Source organism: Erinaceus europaeus, chromosome 12 (assembly GCF_950295315.1).
Source record: "Erinaceus europaeus chromosome 12, mEriEur2.1, whole genome shotgun sequence".
NCBI lineage: Eukaryota > Metazoa > Chordata > Mammalia > Eulipotyphla > Erinaceidae > Erinaceus > Erinaceus europaeus.
In genome coordinates, this window is record NC_080173.1 from 74,696,676 (window position 1) to 74,713,649 (window position 16,974).

At 36.3% G+C, this 16,974-nt stretch overlaps 1 protein-coding gene across 5 annotated transcripts in view; it reads right to left on the bottom strand.

The window, feature by feature from the left end:
* NF1 (neurofibromin 1) overlaps positions 1-16,974 on the bottom strand; it is a 317,563-nt gene that overhangs the window by 144,230 nt on the left and 156,359 nt on the right. For 3 of the 5 annotated variants that reach the window (XM_007530810.3, XM_060203994.1, XM_060203993.1), the window contains 2 exons: positions 9,699-9,834; positions 5,140-5,202 (listed from right to left, as the gene is read on the bottom strand). In XM_007530810.3, the coding sequence (XP_007530872.2) occupies positions 5,140-5,202; positions 9,699-9,834 (199 nt within the window). The remainder of the gene's footprint in view (positions 1-5,139; positions 5,203-9,698; positions 9,835-16,974) is intronic. The other 2 variants (XM_007530811.3, XM_060203995.1) reach the window with 1 other exon arrangement.

Here is a 16,974-nt window from a genome sequence, read left to right on the forward strand (position 1 = left end):
TCCAATAATAAATAAATTAAAAAATTTAAAAAGAAAAACTACTGTATATTTAATGTCAAATAGGTTATTTAATGTAAATAGTGGAGTCTGTAAGATAGCACAAGAGTGAGCTATAATTTCATTTCATAATACTCAATGGCTGTTGTTCCTGTTTAGTTTTATTCCTTGAGAATCTAATTTGGAACCAAAAGACATCTGTATAAAAGATCCAAAAATGGGTCAGTATCGACGTCCCATTACACCAGCAGGGTTTAGTCTCCAGTTATACTTCATGACAGTATTACTTACTGGAGCAAGCTTCAGTGTTATATTCTCATTTGATCTCACTAGAATGGTGAAGCTCAAGTGAAGACAAAATAAAAGGGAAAAAGGAGAGAAAAAGAAAGCAAGAAAAAAAACACTGCAGCCTAGAAAGTAGCACAGTAAAGTTTTGGACTCAAGCATGGAGTCCCAAGTCCAGTCTCTGGCATCACACATACAGAGTTCTGATCCCAACCAATTTCCACTAATAAATCTCTTTTTAAAAATAAACAAAATTTCATTTAAAATCCATTAAAATCTTAAATTTTTTGAAAAACTATAGTTTTCAATAAAAAAACACCATAATTTGGGGTAGGGATAGATAGCATAATGCTTATGAGAAAAGACTGAGGCACCAAAGCCCCAGTGCAAGCCCCCAAACCACCATAAACCAGAGCTGAGCATTGCTCTGGTTTAAAAAACAAAAAATTAGTTAACTTTAAAAAAGAAATTATTTAAAAAAACATAATTTTTTAAATTCTTTTTTAATCTTTATTTATTTGATAGAGACAGCCAGAAATTGAGAGGAAGGGGGAGATAGAGAAGGAGACAGAGACATCTGTAGCACTGCTTTACCACTTGTGAAGCTTTCCCCCACAAGGGCTCAAACCTGAACTGTAACATGCACTCAACCAGGTGCGCCACCACCAGGCCCCTTAAGAAACCATAATTTGGTTTGCAAAGAAACAGTTACTTCCAGGAGTCGAGCAGTAGCACAGCGGGTTAAACGCATGTGGCACAAAGTGCAAGGACCGGCATAAGGATCCTGGTTCGAGCCCTTGGCTTCCCACTTGCAGGGGAGTGATTCACAAGCGGTGAAGCAGGTCTGAAGGTGTCTATCTTTCTCTCCCTCTCTCTGTCTTCCCTCTTCTCTCCATTTCTTTCTGTCCTATCCAACAATGACAACATCAATAACAACAACAATAATTACAACAATGAAGTAAGGGGAACAAAAGGGAATAAATAAATAAATAAGAAACAGTTACTTTCATACATTTTTTTTCAAGTATTTATTTTTGAGATGGAGCAGAAAGCTGTGAAAGTCTATGACTCATATCAATAGTTGATTTATATTTAGTATTAATCAGTCTCAAGATTTAATGAACATCTTGAATTATTTCCCAAAGGGACAGTATTATGAAACAAAAAGTTTCTATGCCTATCTTCCACACCTTAAAAAATACCAGATGGCCTCATTTTTAGGTGAAACAAAAGAAAGAAAAAAAGAAAGGAAGAGAGAAAGAAAGAAAGAAAGAAAGAAAGAAAGAGAAAAGGAAAATATCACATAAAAAACTAGCTATGGTGTACTATAGCAGAGGAAAGTATTCTAAAAGGGGTAGGGGTGGGAGGAAGTTGAGAAGGCATTGGCGAGCCAGTGCATGATGGTGAAAGATACCTGTTAATGGTAGGTGTATGGCATGCAGATACCTATTGTGAGGATATAAGAAACTTACTCAAGAGACAACTGTCTTGTAAAACACTGCAGTTACCCCATTCCACCTCCAAAAAATGGTTGTGGCAGGTAATATACTAGTTCATGTCAAAACTCAGTATCCAGAGCTGTCGAGATAGCTCACTTTGGAGTGCATATCTGCCTTGTCTGACCCAGGTGTAAGCCTGGCCCTCAAAGCACTTGCAAAACTTCTGTGTAAAGGGCCAGGCAATGGTGGCTGAGTACATTTATTATCATACATACACATGAACCCAGGTTCAAGTCCTTGGTCCCCACCTACAGGGAGTCAGCTTTAGAAGTAATGAAGCAGGGAGTCGGGCAATAGCGCTGTGGGTTAAGCGCATGTGGCGCGAAGTGCAAGGACTGGCCTAAGGACCCCAGTTCAAGCCTTGGCTCCCCACCTGAAGGGGAGTCATTTCACAGGCCGTGAAGCAGGTCTGTAGGTGTCTTTCTCTCCCCCTCTCTGTCTTCCCCTCCTCTCTCTTATTTCTCTCTGTCCTAACAACAATGACATCAGTAATAACTACAACAATAATAATAAAAAAACAAGGGCAGGGGGACAGGCGGTGACACACCTGGTTAAGTACACATATTACAGTGTACAAGGACCCAGGTTCAAGCCCTTGGTTCCCACCTGCAGGGGAAAGGAGGGCTGCAAGTGTCTCTTTGTCTCTTCCCCTCTGTATCTCCCCTTCCCCCTCAATTTCCCTCTGTCTCTATCCAATAATAAAAATAAAATAAATAAGGGCAACAAAAGGGAGACTAAATAAATATAATTTCTTTCAAAGCAGTGAAGCAGTGCTTCGTGTGCCCCTCTTTCTCCGTATCTCCTCTCCCATCTCAATTTCTCTGTCCTACCAACATATATTAAAGAGTAAAAAGTAAAATACAGCAAAGAAACTTCTGTCTGGTGGTGTCTCTCTTTCTTGCTCTATCTGAAAAAATCTGCCCAGAGTGCTGAAACCCTAACAATCAAAAATTGAACATAATCCAGTATTTGTACCATAGAAAAACACTATTTCACGTATTATATCATTATGTATCTTACTATTTTTGGAACTAAAATCTGATCAAATATAATCTATATCAATAAAGTTGGCATGTAGCTGGTATCATGAATCGATTCATAAAAAAATATTTTTCTTTCACCACCAATTAATATCAATATAATTTCACCTCATTATAAACAGATATTCAACCACTTTTTTAATCCATAAAAGCCCAATTTGAATTCTGAAGTCATTCAGCATAAAAGGTCAAGTCTTTAAGCTAAAATCAGTTATTAGTCAAATGTCTCCTTGGTAAAAGATGAACTGTAAACTACAAATCAATGTAGTCATAAACTGCACATTAGCAAGATTACTTCCCAGGTTTGATTAATGCAAATGCTCCCTGACTTAGACAATTAACTTCCAAAGGAGACACAACTTTACATTATATGTTAGAACATAAACAAAATTATCTAATAGCTACACAGAATTATTTATCATATACCAGAAATCAGAATGTACTCTCTGTGTTTTATATATTCCAAGCCATGGTAGATACACCTCCAAGTTAATCTTGTTTTAAAAAACAAAAGGCCATTAATTTAAAGTTATAATAACTATACTATCTTCATACCTTGGAATGTTCTGAGAAATATATCTAAAGCTTAACATGTTACTAGGAAACTCGAAAAATAAATTTGAAAATAATGCTAGCAGAGAAAAACAATTTTAGACAAAGTTTTAATAAAGCTATGTCAGCAAGGCTAGAAAACATTCTCAAGAGAAACAGGGAGCGCCTGAATTTTAATCTATGTGAAACAGTACAAATGGTATTAGCATGACATTAAACAATGTTAGACACAGTAAATTAATTTCAACAGTGATGGTGTATGTTAGATCCACATATATACTGAGAATTAGAAGGCTAAAGCATTAGAAAGATTTATTCACTATGCAAGCTCATCCAATCCACTCACTCATGGCTGGCCAAATTTACTTAACATTAAAAAAAGAAAATTTTGAATGAACAAAAAGTTTTTAATTTAATTCTGAATTTCAAACAAATTTACTGTATATATAGAAGATTTACATAAAGACAAGGAATGAAAGATGAAACCAGATGGATACTACTACATTCTGTAGTATACCCTTTAAGTAAGTATACTACCTGCATAATTCCTCAAGGTTTTATTTGCATTCTTCTCTAAAATCATTTAGGTTGTTCAAACAAAGATAGTATTCAATCTGATAAGATTAAGTTATACTAACAGATAATAACAAATTTATAATGGATGCATATTATATTCACTCACTAAAATTTTTCTAAAAAATCATAGCCCCAATAAAGAAAATTTAAGAAAATCAGCTACCACAATTTTCATTTTAAATTTAAGTGAATTAATAAAAGCAATCAGTATATTTCAAATCATGTTTGCAAAATGAGATATTTCTCCACAGAGTTTTCCTTCATTTCAAAGGAACTACTGATATGTTCTCAGTCTCAATAGTTTAAATGATTTTTCCCCTAAGGTAAAAAAAAAAAAATCACCACTAGAATTTTTTATAATATAAGTACAACTAACCAAACACTCACTCAAACTATCTTAAAACTATGAGGTGAGGGGTTAAGGGTGGGGAGGCATGGCACGGCGCACCAAGCTGAGTGCACAAATTATCATGTGCAAGGACCTGTGTTTAAGCCCCCACCTGCAAGGTGGACACTTCACAAGCAAGGAAGCAGGTCTGCATATGTCTTTCTCTCTCTCCCTCTCCCTCTCTACTTCCTCTTCTCTCAAATCTCTCTGTCCTATCAAATAACAAAGAAAGAATAAAAAAAGAAATTTTGGCCACCAGGAGTGGTGGACTCATAGTGCTGGCACCAAGCCCCAGCCATAACCCTGGTGGCAATTTAAAAAATATTAAAAAGTAAAAATTAGCAACTTTTAGGTAAGCTCTAGTTAGAATGTATTGCTTTCCCTTCATATACTTCTCAAAATTAAGAAAAACATTCTAGTCTAGGAAGAGAAATCACTCACATTACCTGCATACCTAGAAGCAAGAACGAAGTCAGCATTTCCTATGGCCTTGAAATTAAGTTCCTTTTGCATTAATTTGTAATTTTAAAAAATAACCAAATAAAATCAGACCAAGGATATCCAAAACAACGAAAGTCCCCAAATGCTTTTGGGGTAAATCAAACCAAAGGAACACAGAGAATGTTTCAATGTAACTTAATTCCAGGGTTAATTGAAATGAAAGCTATTTTGTGCCAGAATTAGTAGAATGATTTTATAGTGAAGGTCAAATAGGCTGAAGTGAAGATGTTCTTAACAAACAGCAAAAGATTTTTTGTTTTGCTTTGAAAGAAACAGCTAATAAAAAGTTCTCCAAACTTACTGATTTTTTGTTTTCCTTTTTTTCTTTTACTGTAGCTTTATTCAGTAGGGAGTGGCAAGTTGCCTACAGAACAGAGATGAGCACAAACAAGTCACAGCACCAACTACATACAGCAACAAAAACAATGTTGGCTTGTACATAAAATTATATGATAAATGTAACACAAATGGAATCAACAAAAAATTAGAAATCAACTGAATTTTGAGGGATGAATTTTATTTATGGATTTTAATTTTTAAGCCAAAGCACTAAATGGAAAGAAATGTTGAAGCAATCATATCTACTATTTCTGGCTATAAATTACAGGAAAAAATTCTCCAAAAGTGAATTTGAATATATTTATTATTTATATTTCAGTTCATTCCTAGCTTTTGATAAAGTTTCTGTGAAGTATTCAGAATAAGTAGAACACACACTGAAACCACTTCTATGTGTCTACTATATTTTTTGCTGGATATGATACTTCTCTGTGTATCCTTCAATTGACTTCAAGTTTGTTTTTTTTCAGTATCTGATATTAAGATCCCACCAGTTAGGAAAAAAAATAATTAAATGACTACATAGAAAATTCAATTTAGAGATTCTGAATTTTAAATCTCTTAAAATCCTAAAATTGCATGCATATATATATATATGTGTGTATATATATATAGTGTATATTTTTTGTTTATTTGCAGGCTACTTCCTGACAAGTTTTTATCAGAGGGGGTTAAAAGCTCTGTAATATTTGGAAAAGAGTGTTATCAGCTCAACTAGAAATAAGCATTAATTGGTATTAATGTGAAGAAACTGCAAAGAAAATTATAGACTAAAACTGTAAGCCTGTTTAAAAATTTTCACATCTTTGATCATTTATCAGAGAAAACTATGAAAAAAATACCAAACCCACAAAGATATATTGGTTTCATCTCTCAGAGGTCCTTCTAGGCCAAAGAATTATTTTCAACTTAAATCAGTGCTGATTAGACTAGATGAGGACAATTTTTTTTTTAATTTTAAGCAGATTCTTTAATTCACCATACATGGAATTTTATTCTAGGAAGTCTGTGCATCCAATACCATAACCCATAATATCTTGAGCATAAAATTAGTTCAATGGTTGTCCATTCATCCATCCATCCATCCATCCATCCATCCATCCATCCATCCATCCATTCGAGTAGTTATTGTGCCCATAATTGCTATCAATAAATATCATTTTAGGCATTGGAAGACAGCAGTATAAATAAGAAGACACAGCTTTATTTTAGGCTACTTATGAAAGCAGGTGTAGAAAAAAAATCATAATAATGCAGTTTTAGATACCTTTTTTAATTATAGTGTGTAACTACCACTTATAGCTTTCATTTTTTTTTGTAAACTACTTCTGCAGATGTTACTGAGAAAATACATTATTTAGGATCATAACTATTAGATAGCTATTAGAATTCTCTCACAGTAACTTAAGGGAATAGCCATCCTGGAAGTTATTTTCTCATTATTCTAAAATTCTTAGGAGGAAAATTAGAAGTATTTTTTTTAAATGCCTTAATTCTAAATCTGACACATGTTCACTGTTGTTTATTCCTATATACTCTTAACCCAGACCAAGAAATAAGGAGGTAAATAAGAAAGAAAGCTACTTAAAGCATGATTCAAGAAAGGATTAATGGCCAACAATAAGAACTCAGGTAGAAAGAGCTAATGTTCCAAGAGAAGTTGACCAACTAGCAGTATATTCATTTAACTTTCTAAAATTTCCCTAGGGGCGGCAATGCAGGAGCCATAAGGAAGGAAGGAAGAATCCACTGGGAGTTGTGGAACCAAAACTTTATTTATATTTTTTAACCAGAACACTGCTCAGTTCTGACTTAATATGGTGCTGGGGATTGAACCTGGGACCTCAGAGCCTCAGCTTGAAAGGCTTTTGCATAACCATTATGCTGTCTCCCCAGCCCAAAACTTTTATTTAGTGTGTGTGTGTGTGTGTGTGTGTGTGTGTGTGTGTGTTTGTGTGTGTGTGTGTGTGTGTGTGGTGTGTGGAGGATTGAACCTGGAACTTTGGAGCCTCAGGCATGAGTCTCTTTGTATAACCATTATGCTATCTACCCCCTGCCCACTTTTATTTATAAATGACCTTTCTCCACAGTACTTTACATTCCAACAAGAGGTTTTTCCAACATTTTAAGACAATATTCTTAAATAATTATGTTAGAATCTTAATAGAATTCTAGTCTGTTATTAAGATAAGATAGAATACTATGAAGTACTTAAAGAAGAACATCATATACTATTTAATAAGCTACCAATTATACCCTTCTGAGATATTTCACTGATCTCTCTTTTACTATAACTATAAAAGCTAGCAAAAATGTGGGGTTGGGGGGTGTTGTTTGTTTTACTAGAGCACTGAATAGCTCTAGTTCTGGCTTGCAGTGATGTATGGAACTGAACCTTGGACTTCAGAACCTCAGACTTGAGAGTCTCTTTGTATAACCATTATACTATCTACCCCTAGCCACAAGAATGCTTTCTTTAAAAAAAAAAAAAAAAAAATTTATTTATTTATTCCCTTTTGTTGCCCTGGTTGTCTTCTTGTTGTAATTATTATTACTGTCGTCGTTGTTGGATAGGACAGAGAGAAATGGAGAGAGGAGGGGAAGACAGAGAGGGGGAGAGAAAGATAGACACCTGCAGACCTGCTTCACCACCTGTGAAGCGACTCCCCTGCAGGTGGGGAGCCGAGGGCTCAAACCGGGATCCTTATGTCAGTCCTTGGGCTTTGCGCCACGTGAGCTTAACCCGCTGCACACCACCCGACTCCCAAGAATGCTTTCTTATGGGTGACTAAGTGGGAGAAAATTTATGCCTTCGTTAAATATCTCCTAGTACTTATTAAGTGGTAAGCACTGTTCTTTTCTCCCTTATCAGAATCACAATCTCAAACTTCATTAATAATATACTTTTTGGGAGTCAAGAGGTAGCACAAGGACCGGTCTAAGGATCCCAGTTCGAGCCCCCGGCTCCTCACCTGTAGGGGAGTCGCTTCACAGGTGGTAAAGCAGGTCTGCAGGTGTCTCTCTTTCTCTCCCCCTCTGTCTTCCCCTCCTCTCTCCATTTCTCTCTGTCCTATCTAACGACAATGACAACATCAGTAACAACAATAACCATAACAACGATGAAAAACAAGGGCAACAAAAGGGAAAATAAAAAGACAAATAAAAACTTAAAAAATAATAATATACTTTTTTTTTCTTTTAAGATGACAATCAAAAAGAATTTTTACTGAAAGCTACTAGATCTTGCAATCAGATAATATCCAGTTAGGGGCCAGGTGGTGGCACAGCTGGTTAAGTGCTCACATTACAGTTAGTATCCAGTCACATTTTAACAGCTAAATATAAGGCATTGCTACTTTAATGGCTGGGGTGGTAGAGTAGTAGCTAGAGCTTTGGACTTCCAAACATGAAGTTACCAAGTTTTCATCACATATTCCAGAGTGATGCTCTGACACACGCCCCACACACCATCATAATAAATGAATCTCTAAAATAACAACTGTCACTTTACATGCCAGCTCTCTGAAAATAAAGCAAAATCATGTTACCTGTTCTGCTCTCTGAAAAGTTATTATTACTGGGACAACCAAGAAATTGACCCACACTGCTTTTTAAATAAATACTATTCATTTGTCGAGTTTTATAAACAGAAAAAAAATCTAATTAGATTTAAAGAAAAATTTGAATGCTCGAGTTAAAGAGAAGCTACTGGGTTTCATATTAAAATTTAATGCATGTTAGTCTTGAATTTATCTAGCTGAAAACATGTGGGACTCCTTCCTTGAGCTATTTTGAAAAGTCAGAGAAAAAGTCATGATAAATTTAGTTTTAATTCTAAGTACTCTTTATCATCTATGTATATGGCAGAAAGTTTTTAATAGAGACAGCAGAAACATCTTTATAAATAGAAATGAGGGAAAATTCACAGAAAGGTCTAAAATAGTATGTTTCTTTTATTTAAACGATTTCACTGATCTTGCTGTTTCTAGGCAACTGAAGGCCTGTGCTAAAACAAATGGCTCAGGATGACTTTGCAAAGAGAAAGACACTAAAGCAGAGGGAGTTGGTAAATAAGTAGCACTTACACAAAATAAACAAAACAGTCTATCCTGGGAAAATGTGACACAAATCTTAAAAACAAAATCATAGATCAGGTATTTCACAATGCAAAAAAGCAAGGAGTAGATTTGCCTCATGTTAAAAAACAAACAAAAACCCAGTAATTTAAGGCAAAATGTAAACTCTCTCCCCCAAAAATAAAAAATCTGCACTAATGCATCCATTTAAAATTCATTTTTAATTATAAGAACGTTTATTATTTTAAAATTATCCTGTTAGAATGCTTACAACTGTCTCAAAAATAACATCTTTTAAAACTCCAGCAACAATTCTTAGTGTTTACTTATCTAATTAGCTTAGTATTATCAACCATTCACTATCAGCAGCTAAATCTCTTTGGACAAAGCATTTTCCTTACTTGAGCTTTGGATTCATCATGGTAATCTCTAACGTTAAGCATACCTGGTATAAACAGTGACACACACTTCGAAGCTGAGGAGGGAATTCTGAGGAGGAACTGATAATGGCATGGAAAAACTTCTCAGTCATCTGAAGGAGGTTCCTCTGGTTTTCCTCAAGGCTTTCTGAGTGTTCTAATCTAAAAGGAAAAAGAAAAAAAAGGTAAAATCAACAAAGCAAAATAAACAACCTTTAAAAGACTTCTAAGAAGTCAACTGGTCAAATGAAATGTGTGAACACTGCTGGCATCCCAATTGGAAAGAAAAAAAAATGTAAAGAAAGACAATTTTGAAAAACGTATATATGGAATCTGCATATTCTATATTCTCACAAATTTAGTATAATATTTTCTTGCCACTCTAGTAGGTAAAAAAGGGAATTCTGTGCTTTTAACTTTTAGTTCTATAACTTCCAGTAAAGTTTGGCATTCTTTCATATACTGTGGCCACTCGGTTTTCCTACATCTTGAGCTGCCTTTCATACCTATTCTAATAGTTTTAACTACTAGGTGTCCCTCCTACCAGTACCTAAGATACAGGCTGCCCCAAATTAACTGAATCTTTTTCTTCCTAATTTTACTGTCTTACTCCTGTGCTACCAATGTTTTCACTGGGCCAGAGCTATCTTGTCACGTCATACCAGCAGCGCTGCTGATGTCTATTATATTCTATTACTACCCACATATTGCCAGTTTTTCAGTATGACCTCTAAAGCTTTGGAGTTGTTTTAAAAGACAGACTTACTAGGCTGATTTTCAGCTTTACCACTTCTTAATTATTATGATCTTAATCAAGATATTTCCGTGTGTATCACTTCTTTTCATCAATGAGACAGAAATTATATGTCTAATTTATGAGGTTTCAATTTTACTCAATGGCTACCAAATCTATAAAGCTTTTCTTGAGCTCCACAACTGACATAATCTGATTCTCTGGACACAGTACTTAACTACTTGTTATAAGGAAACTCAGTACTTAACTACCTGTAATGTGTCTGTTCATCATCCCTGCACTCTTTGAAGAAAGTTTGCACATTAAAATTTAGCAAAATATCTTACTAAGACATATGATGAATAAATGCTTGTCTTCAATCTCTTAATTAGTATTTTTAAATTTCTACATCCATTTACATATTATATAAATGCCTGAGGCACTCAAGTCATCATTCCAGATTCTCTGCAGCACATGTTGTGGTGTGGCATATGGATACAATACAAATTAGGGAATTAATGTAGGTTACAAGGAAAGAAGAATCGCAGAGTTGGTGCATTCTAAAGCAAGAATAGAATTTGCATAGACAAAAAGGGAGAAGAGAGTTGGGGATTATAAAAACAAAAAAGAACTGGCATAGGCAAAAGGAATATTTCAGAAATAAGACATAGGAAATGCAGGCACTTAAATCAATCCAAAAGACATTTATCAAGCATTTACTATTGGCATTTTAGTGCCATGTTCACCATAACTGGCCTTTGACCTTTTCAAAGAGGAGAAAAATAGGTGCACACTAATTAATGAGCATATTATTCCAAGGGTGGAAAAGGCAAACAGTAAACCAGAAAGAAAGAGGATTAGTTTAATAAGGCTGATGGCACTCAGAGAACATCAGTGTCAGAAAATGAACATGAATACATAAAAAATGGAAAAGAGACTGGTTTAAATGTATAAACTACATGTAGGGAATCAGCTAAAAAAAATACAATAGGGATAAAATCTGAACTGTGATGGGTATAGAAGTTTTGTGGTACAAGGGGAAAAAAAGGATTAACAAGTCTAGAAGAAATTCCTTAAAATCTTTACAGTTCTTACCTACTTTGTAGGAACTTTTTTTTTTTTAAAGAAAGGGGATTTATTTTTAAAAAGATTTTTATTTATTTATTAATGAGAAAGACAGTAGGAGAGAGGGAGAGAGAGAGAGAGAGAGAGAACCAGACATCACTTTGGTACATGTGCTACCGAGGATCAAACTTAGGACCTCATGTTTGAGAGTCCAGTGCTTTTTTTTTTTTTTTTTTTTAACCAGAGCACTGTTTAGCTCTGGCTTATGGTGGTGCGGGGGATTGAACCTGGGACTTTGGAGCCTCAGGCATGAGTCTGTTTGCATAACCATTATGCTATCTACCCTCCGCCCTAGAGAGTCCAGTGCTTTATCCACTGTACCTCACGGACCACAGAACTTTTTCTTTTTTTTTTTTTTCTCCTCCAGGTTTACTGCTGGGCTCGGTGCCTGCATCATGAATCCACCGCTCCTGGAGGCCATTTTTTCCCCCTTTTGTTGCCCTTGTTGTAGCCTCGTTGTGGTTATTATTATTGCCATTGTTGATGCTATTCGTTGTTGGATAGGACAGAGAGAAATGGAGAGAGGAGGGGAAGACAGAGAGGGGAAGAGAAAGATAGACACCTGCAGACCTGCTTCACCGCCTGTGAAGCGACTCCCCTGCAGGTGGGGAGCCGGGGGCTCGAACCGGGATCCTTATGCCGGTCCCTGCGCTTTGCGCCACAGGCGCTTAACCCACTGCGCCACTGCCCGACCCCCAACTTTTTCTTTTTTAATTGGGGGGATTAATGGTTTACACTAAATACAGTTGTTAATGCATGTGTAAAGTTTATCGATTTTCTGCAAAACTTTTTAAGACAACAAAGAAGTAGGTATCCTGCAGTCTGTTTCAGGTGTCCCTTTAAAACACCATCTTCTACTCACTGTGTACTCTTCACTCCCACATGACAAAGATTACTTGTAACTATTTCACTAATCTTGATCTATAACAAAGCTATATATTCACTTGTGTGTATAAAATTCTGTTTGATGTTCAAAGAATCATCTTTTTTTATTTTTAGTCCATGTGTGTCCCAGTTTTTAAAGAAAGACATGTTTTTATCAGAGAGAGAGATCATCAAGGAATCAACTTGGCATATATAGATAGCACTGGGGATCAACCACAGTCCTCAGGCATGCAAAGGTAAGATCTAACAGCTGAGTTACCTCCAGCCCAGTTTTCCTGTTTAAAATTTCTTTATTTTTCCTGTGTGTTAGGTTTGTATTGTTATTTGTTCTCTAAACATTTTTTTATATTTTATTTTATTTTTATTATTATTTTGTTTTTGCCTCCAGGATTATTGCTGGGGCTTGGTGCCTGCACTACAAATCTGCTGCTCCTGGAGGCTATTTTTTCCCTTTTGTTGCCTTTGTTGGTTTATCGCTGTTATAGTTATTATTGTTGTTATTGTTGCTATTGCTGTCGTTTTTGGATAGGACAGAGAGAAGTTGAGAGAGGAGGGGAAGACAGAAAAGGAAAGAGAAAGACCTGCTTCACTAGCTGTGAAGCGACCCCCCTGCAGGTGGGGAGCCAGGGACTCAAACTGGGGTCTTTAAGCAGATACTTGCACTTCGCACCTTGTGCACTTAACCCACTGCGCTACCTCCCGACCCCAGAAAGCATAATTTTTAAGAATTCATTCACACACCAATATTTATGAAATGTCAATTATAAGCCAAATACCATGAGAAATCTCAGAGGACATGAAGAATAAAATGTGGGGTAATGCAGCCCAAAAGATGATGTAGCAGTAAAGCACTGGACTTGTAAGCTTGAGACCCTACGTTCAATTTCTGGCTACACATATGTCAATATGATCCTCCAATCTCTCTCCTTTCATAAATATATAGATTCTTTAGATATAGGTTCAGAAGATAGGTCATCCAGTAGAGAACACACCTTTAACTTTTTTTAAATTATTTTTTTAATCAGAGTACTACGCAGCTGTGTTTTATCTTATGGAAGTTGAATCTGGAGTTTTGGAGCCTCATGCATCAAAATCTTTTGGCTATCTCCTCAGCCCCAAAACATGCCTTTCATATGTGAGGGTCTGGATTTGAACACCAGCATCACACTGGAAAGACTATGGCTAACACTGGGAAAGTTCCACAGATGGTGGAACAGAACCATCATATATCCTCCCCCTCCCGTCCCCGAGTAGCAAAGAATGAAAAGGTTGATTTAAATGGAGACTGTTACTGCACAAGAGCAAGTCCCCACACCACATAAAAATCCATAAAGTAATTCATTATAATTAAATGCCACACTGATGATACAGGACACAGAAGATTTTTTTTAATCACTTCCACTGGGGGGTCAATGGTTTGTAGTACAGTTGTTGACACATGAGTCCTATTACTCATCTCCCACCTGAAAGATCTTTGTACAGCATTCTCTCACTCAACTTAGGTCCTTTTCTATCAACAGACATTTCTTTGTTCACATGTATATATGGAAAAGTTTTATGGAAGTGATGGTATTTACTTTTAGTTGGTGGCATCTTCAATTTTATAGATTAATAGTGATCTATAATGTTATGAAATCTTATTAATTGTAGCTTACCACATATATCATAATATTGCAAACCACTTTATTCAAGCAAAATGTGTGCACACATGTGTGTAAACACAACTCACACAACTACCACCAAAGTTTCACTGCCATCACACAAAGACCCTCCCCATTTTCTCTGACAATCACCTTAGTTTTCAGAGTCTAAGAATAAGCTTTTTCCCCTGTTCATAAGTATCAGTATACACTGCATATATGAGTGAAACCATCTGGTAATTAGTTTTTACTTTCATATTAATCTCACTTAGTATAATCTTTTCCAGTTCTATTCATTTGAACCAGGAAGGCCTGAGGACATCTTTTTAAATTTGAGTTGTACTCCATTAAGCATAAATACTACAGTTTTATCCAATCATCTGACAAGTCATGGGAATTAATTCCATACCTTGACTATTGTGAATAGTGCACGATACGTTGCACTATATCTCTTTTATGAAAGGAGAACTAATTGGTAGCTTTAGCATCCAGACAGCATGATGTAGGTCAATAAGCCATTCTGTTTTAATCAATCAAGGGTCTTATCTAGAACTCAAACATGGACAGGACAATATTTTCAGTACTAGTTCTGTATATTTCAGAAACAGTGGAATCTTTTTTAGTAGACAGAGTAGTTTAGTCAACATAAAAAGACAAAATATGCAAAAGTGTTTTTTGAATTTGATTAAAAAACACAGACTCACTACACTGTGTATACTTAATGTATATTTCCAGAATAAATAATAAAGAAGTCACTCCCATTTCAAGTAAGAAGTATAGAGAACATTAGAACTCAACAGAAGAATATGGACAAGTTTAAGAATAACCATTTTATTTTTGTCCCTATAGAAAAACATTGATAAATAGCGCATTAATAGGGATCTAATATTTTAAATTATAAAGTCATTCCCAAAAAGTCCCCTTCTCAAACATCTTCTCTTCTATAACCATATCACTAACATGACTGCATCCTGAAAGAAAGAAACACCATTAGAAATTTTCTGTTTATTCCTCCAAGCATTTTGTGTACAGAAAAGTGAACGCTCAGGGGCCAGGTGGTAGTGCAGCAGATTAAGCTCACATAGCGTGAAGCACAAGGATCGGCTTAAGGATCCCAGTTCGAGCCCCTGGCTCGCCACCTGCAGGGGAGTTGCTTCACGGGTGGTGAAGCAGGTCTGCAGGTGTCTATCTTTCTCTCTCCCGTCTTCTCCTGATTTCTCTCTGTCCTATCCAACAACGACAGCAATAACAACAACAATAGCAGCAGCACTGATAAACAACAAGGACAACAAAAGGGAAAAAACTGCCTCCAGAAGTAGTGCAGGCACCCAGCCCCAGCAATAACCCGGGAGGCAAAAAAAAAAAAAAAAAAAGGAAAAGAAGAAAAGTGAATGCTCAGGCAGGTGGTGGCGCACCTGATTGAACACACGTTACAATGCACAAGGACCTGGGTTCAAGTCCCGTCCCCACCTGCAGGGGGAAAGATTTGTGAGTGGTGAAGCAGAGCTCCAGGTGTCTCTCTCCCTATCTCCCTCTTCCCTCTCGATTTCTGGCTGTCTCTATAAACATAATAAAATTAAAAATAAAAAAAAGAAAGCAGATACAAATATATTTTTCCAGTTCCACTAAAGGGTTTCACCTGTTAGAAAATACTCGCTGGGCTGGTGGTGGCACACTTGATTGAGTGCACATGTTAATAGTGCACAAAGACCAATGTTCGAGCCCCGGACCTACAGGGGAAAACCTCCACAAGTAGTAAAACAGTGTTTCAAGTCTCTCTCTCATCTCCCCCGCCCCTGTCAGCCCTCTCCCTCCCCTCTTCATTTCTGTCTCTATCCAAAGTAAATTAAAGTCTTTTAAAAAAGAGAGAAAATAGAGTGGGTTAAGCGCACGTGGCTCAAAGCGTAAAGACTGGCGTAAGGACCCCAGTTCGAGCCCCAGGTTCCCCACATGCTGGGGAGTCACTCCACAGGCAGTGAAGCAGGTCTACAAGTATCCAGCTTTCTCTCACCTTCTCTGTCTTCCCCTCCTCTCTCCATTTCTCTCTGTCCTATCTAACAACGATGACATCAATAACAACAATAACTACAACAAGAATAAAAAGACAACAAGGGCAACAAAAGGAAAATAAATAATAAAAAAAAGAGAGAAAATACTCAGTTGCTATGATTCCAATTTGGCTTCCTTTCATTATATAGAAAAGCTATACAGTAATCAAATTCAAAGACACCAAATAGTATTAAATTTGAACATATATGCATTTGTATACTATTCTAAATGTTTTAGAAGCATTTGTCTTAGCAAAAAATCTGGCAATATAGATATTATCATTCTCATAACAGAAAATAAAACCTGACTTTAGTGCTCCATGATTTCTCAAGAAAAATAGCAAAGGCTTTGAAAACAGACTACTCACAAATGAATATGGGAGTGGATATAGCCTCTTGAATTAGTGCTTTCATGCCAATTGAATAAATAATTAGAAGTGATACTGCAGGATTGTTTAAGACATTTCCATTTTTTAAATTTAAGATTTACTTATTTGTTAACTTGAGAGGTAGTCTTTCTGGCACATGCTATAAAAGGGGTAAAACTCAGGACCTCATGCATGTAAGTCCAGAGCTCTAACTAATATGCCAACTCCTGGGTCATGTCCATCTTGTTCTTTAAAGGACTTGCCATATGGGTTTCCACAGGGGCTGCACTAGTTTGCATTCCCACCAACTGTGTACCAGATTCCCTTTTTTTCGGCACCCTTTGCCAGAACTTGTTTCCAATCTTTATTTGGGGGTGGGGGTGGGGGTAGGGGAAAGGGGAACATTAAGGGTTAAAGGTTTAATGATTTAAAGTACAGTTACTGGCACATTAGTACACACAAAGAACTCACCAAACTCAGCAACAAAGAAACAAACAAACAAC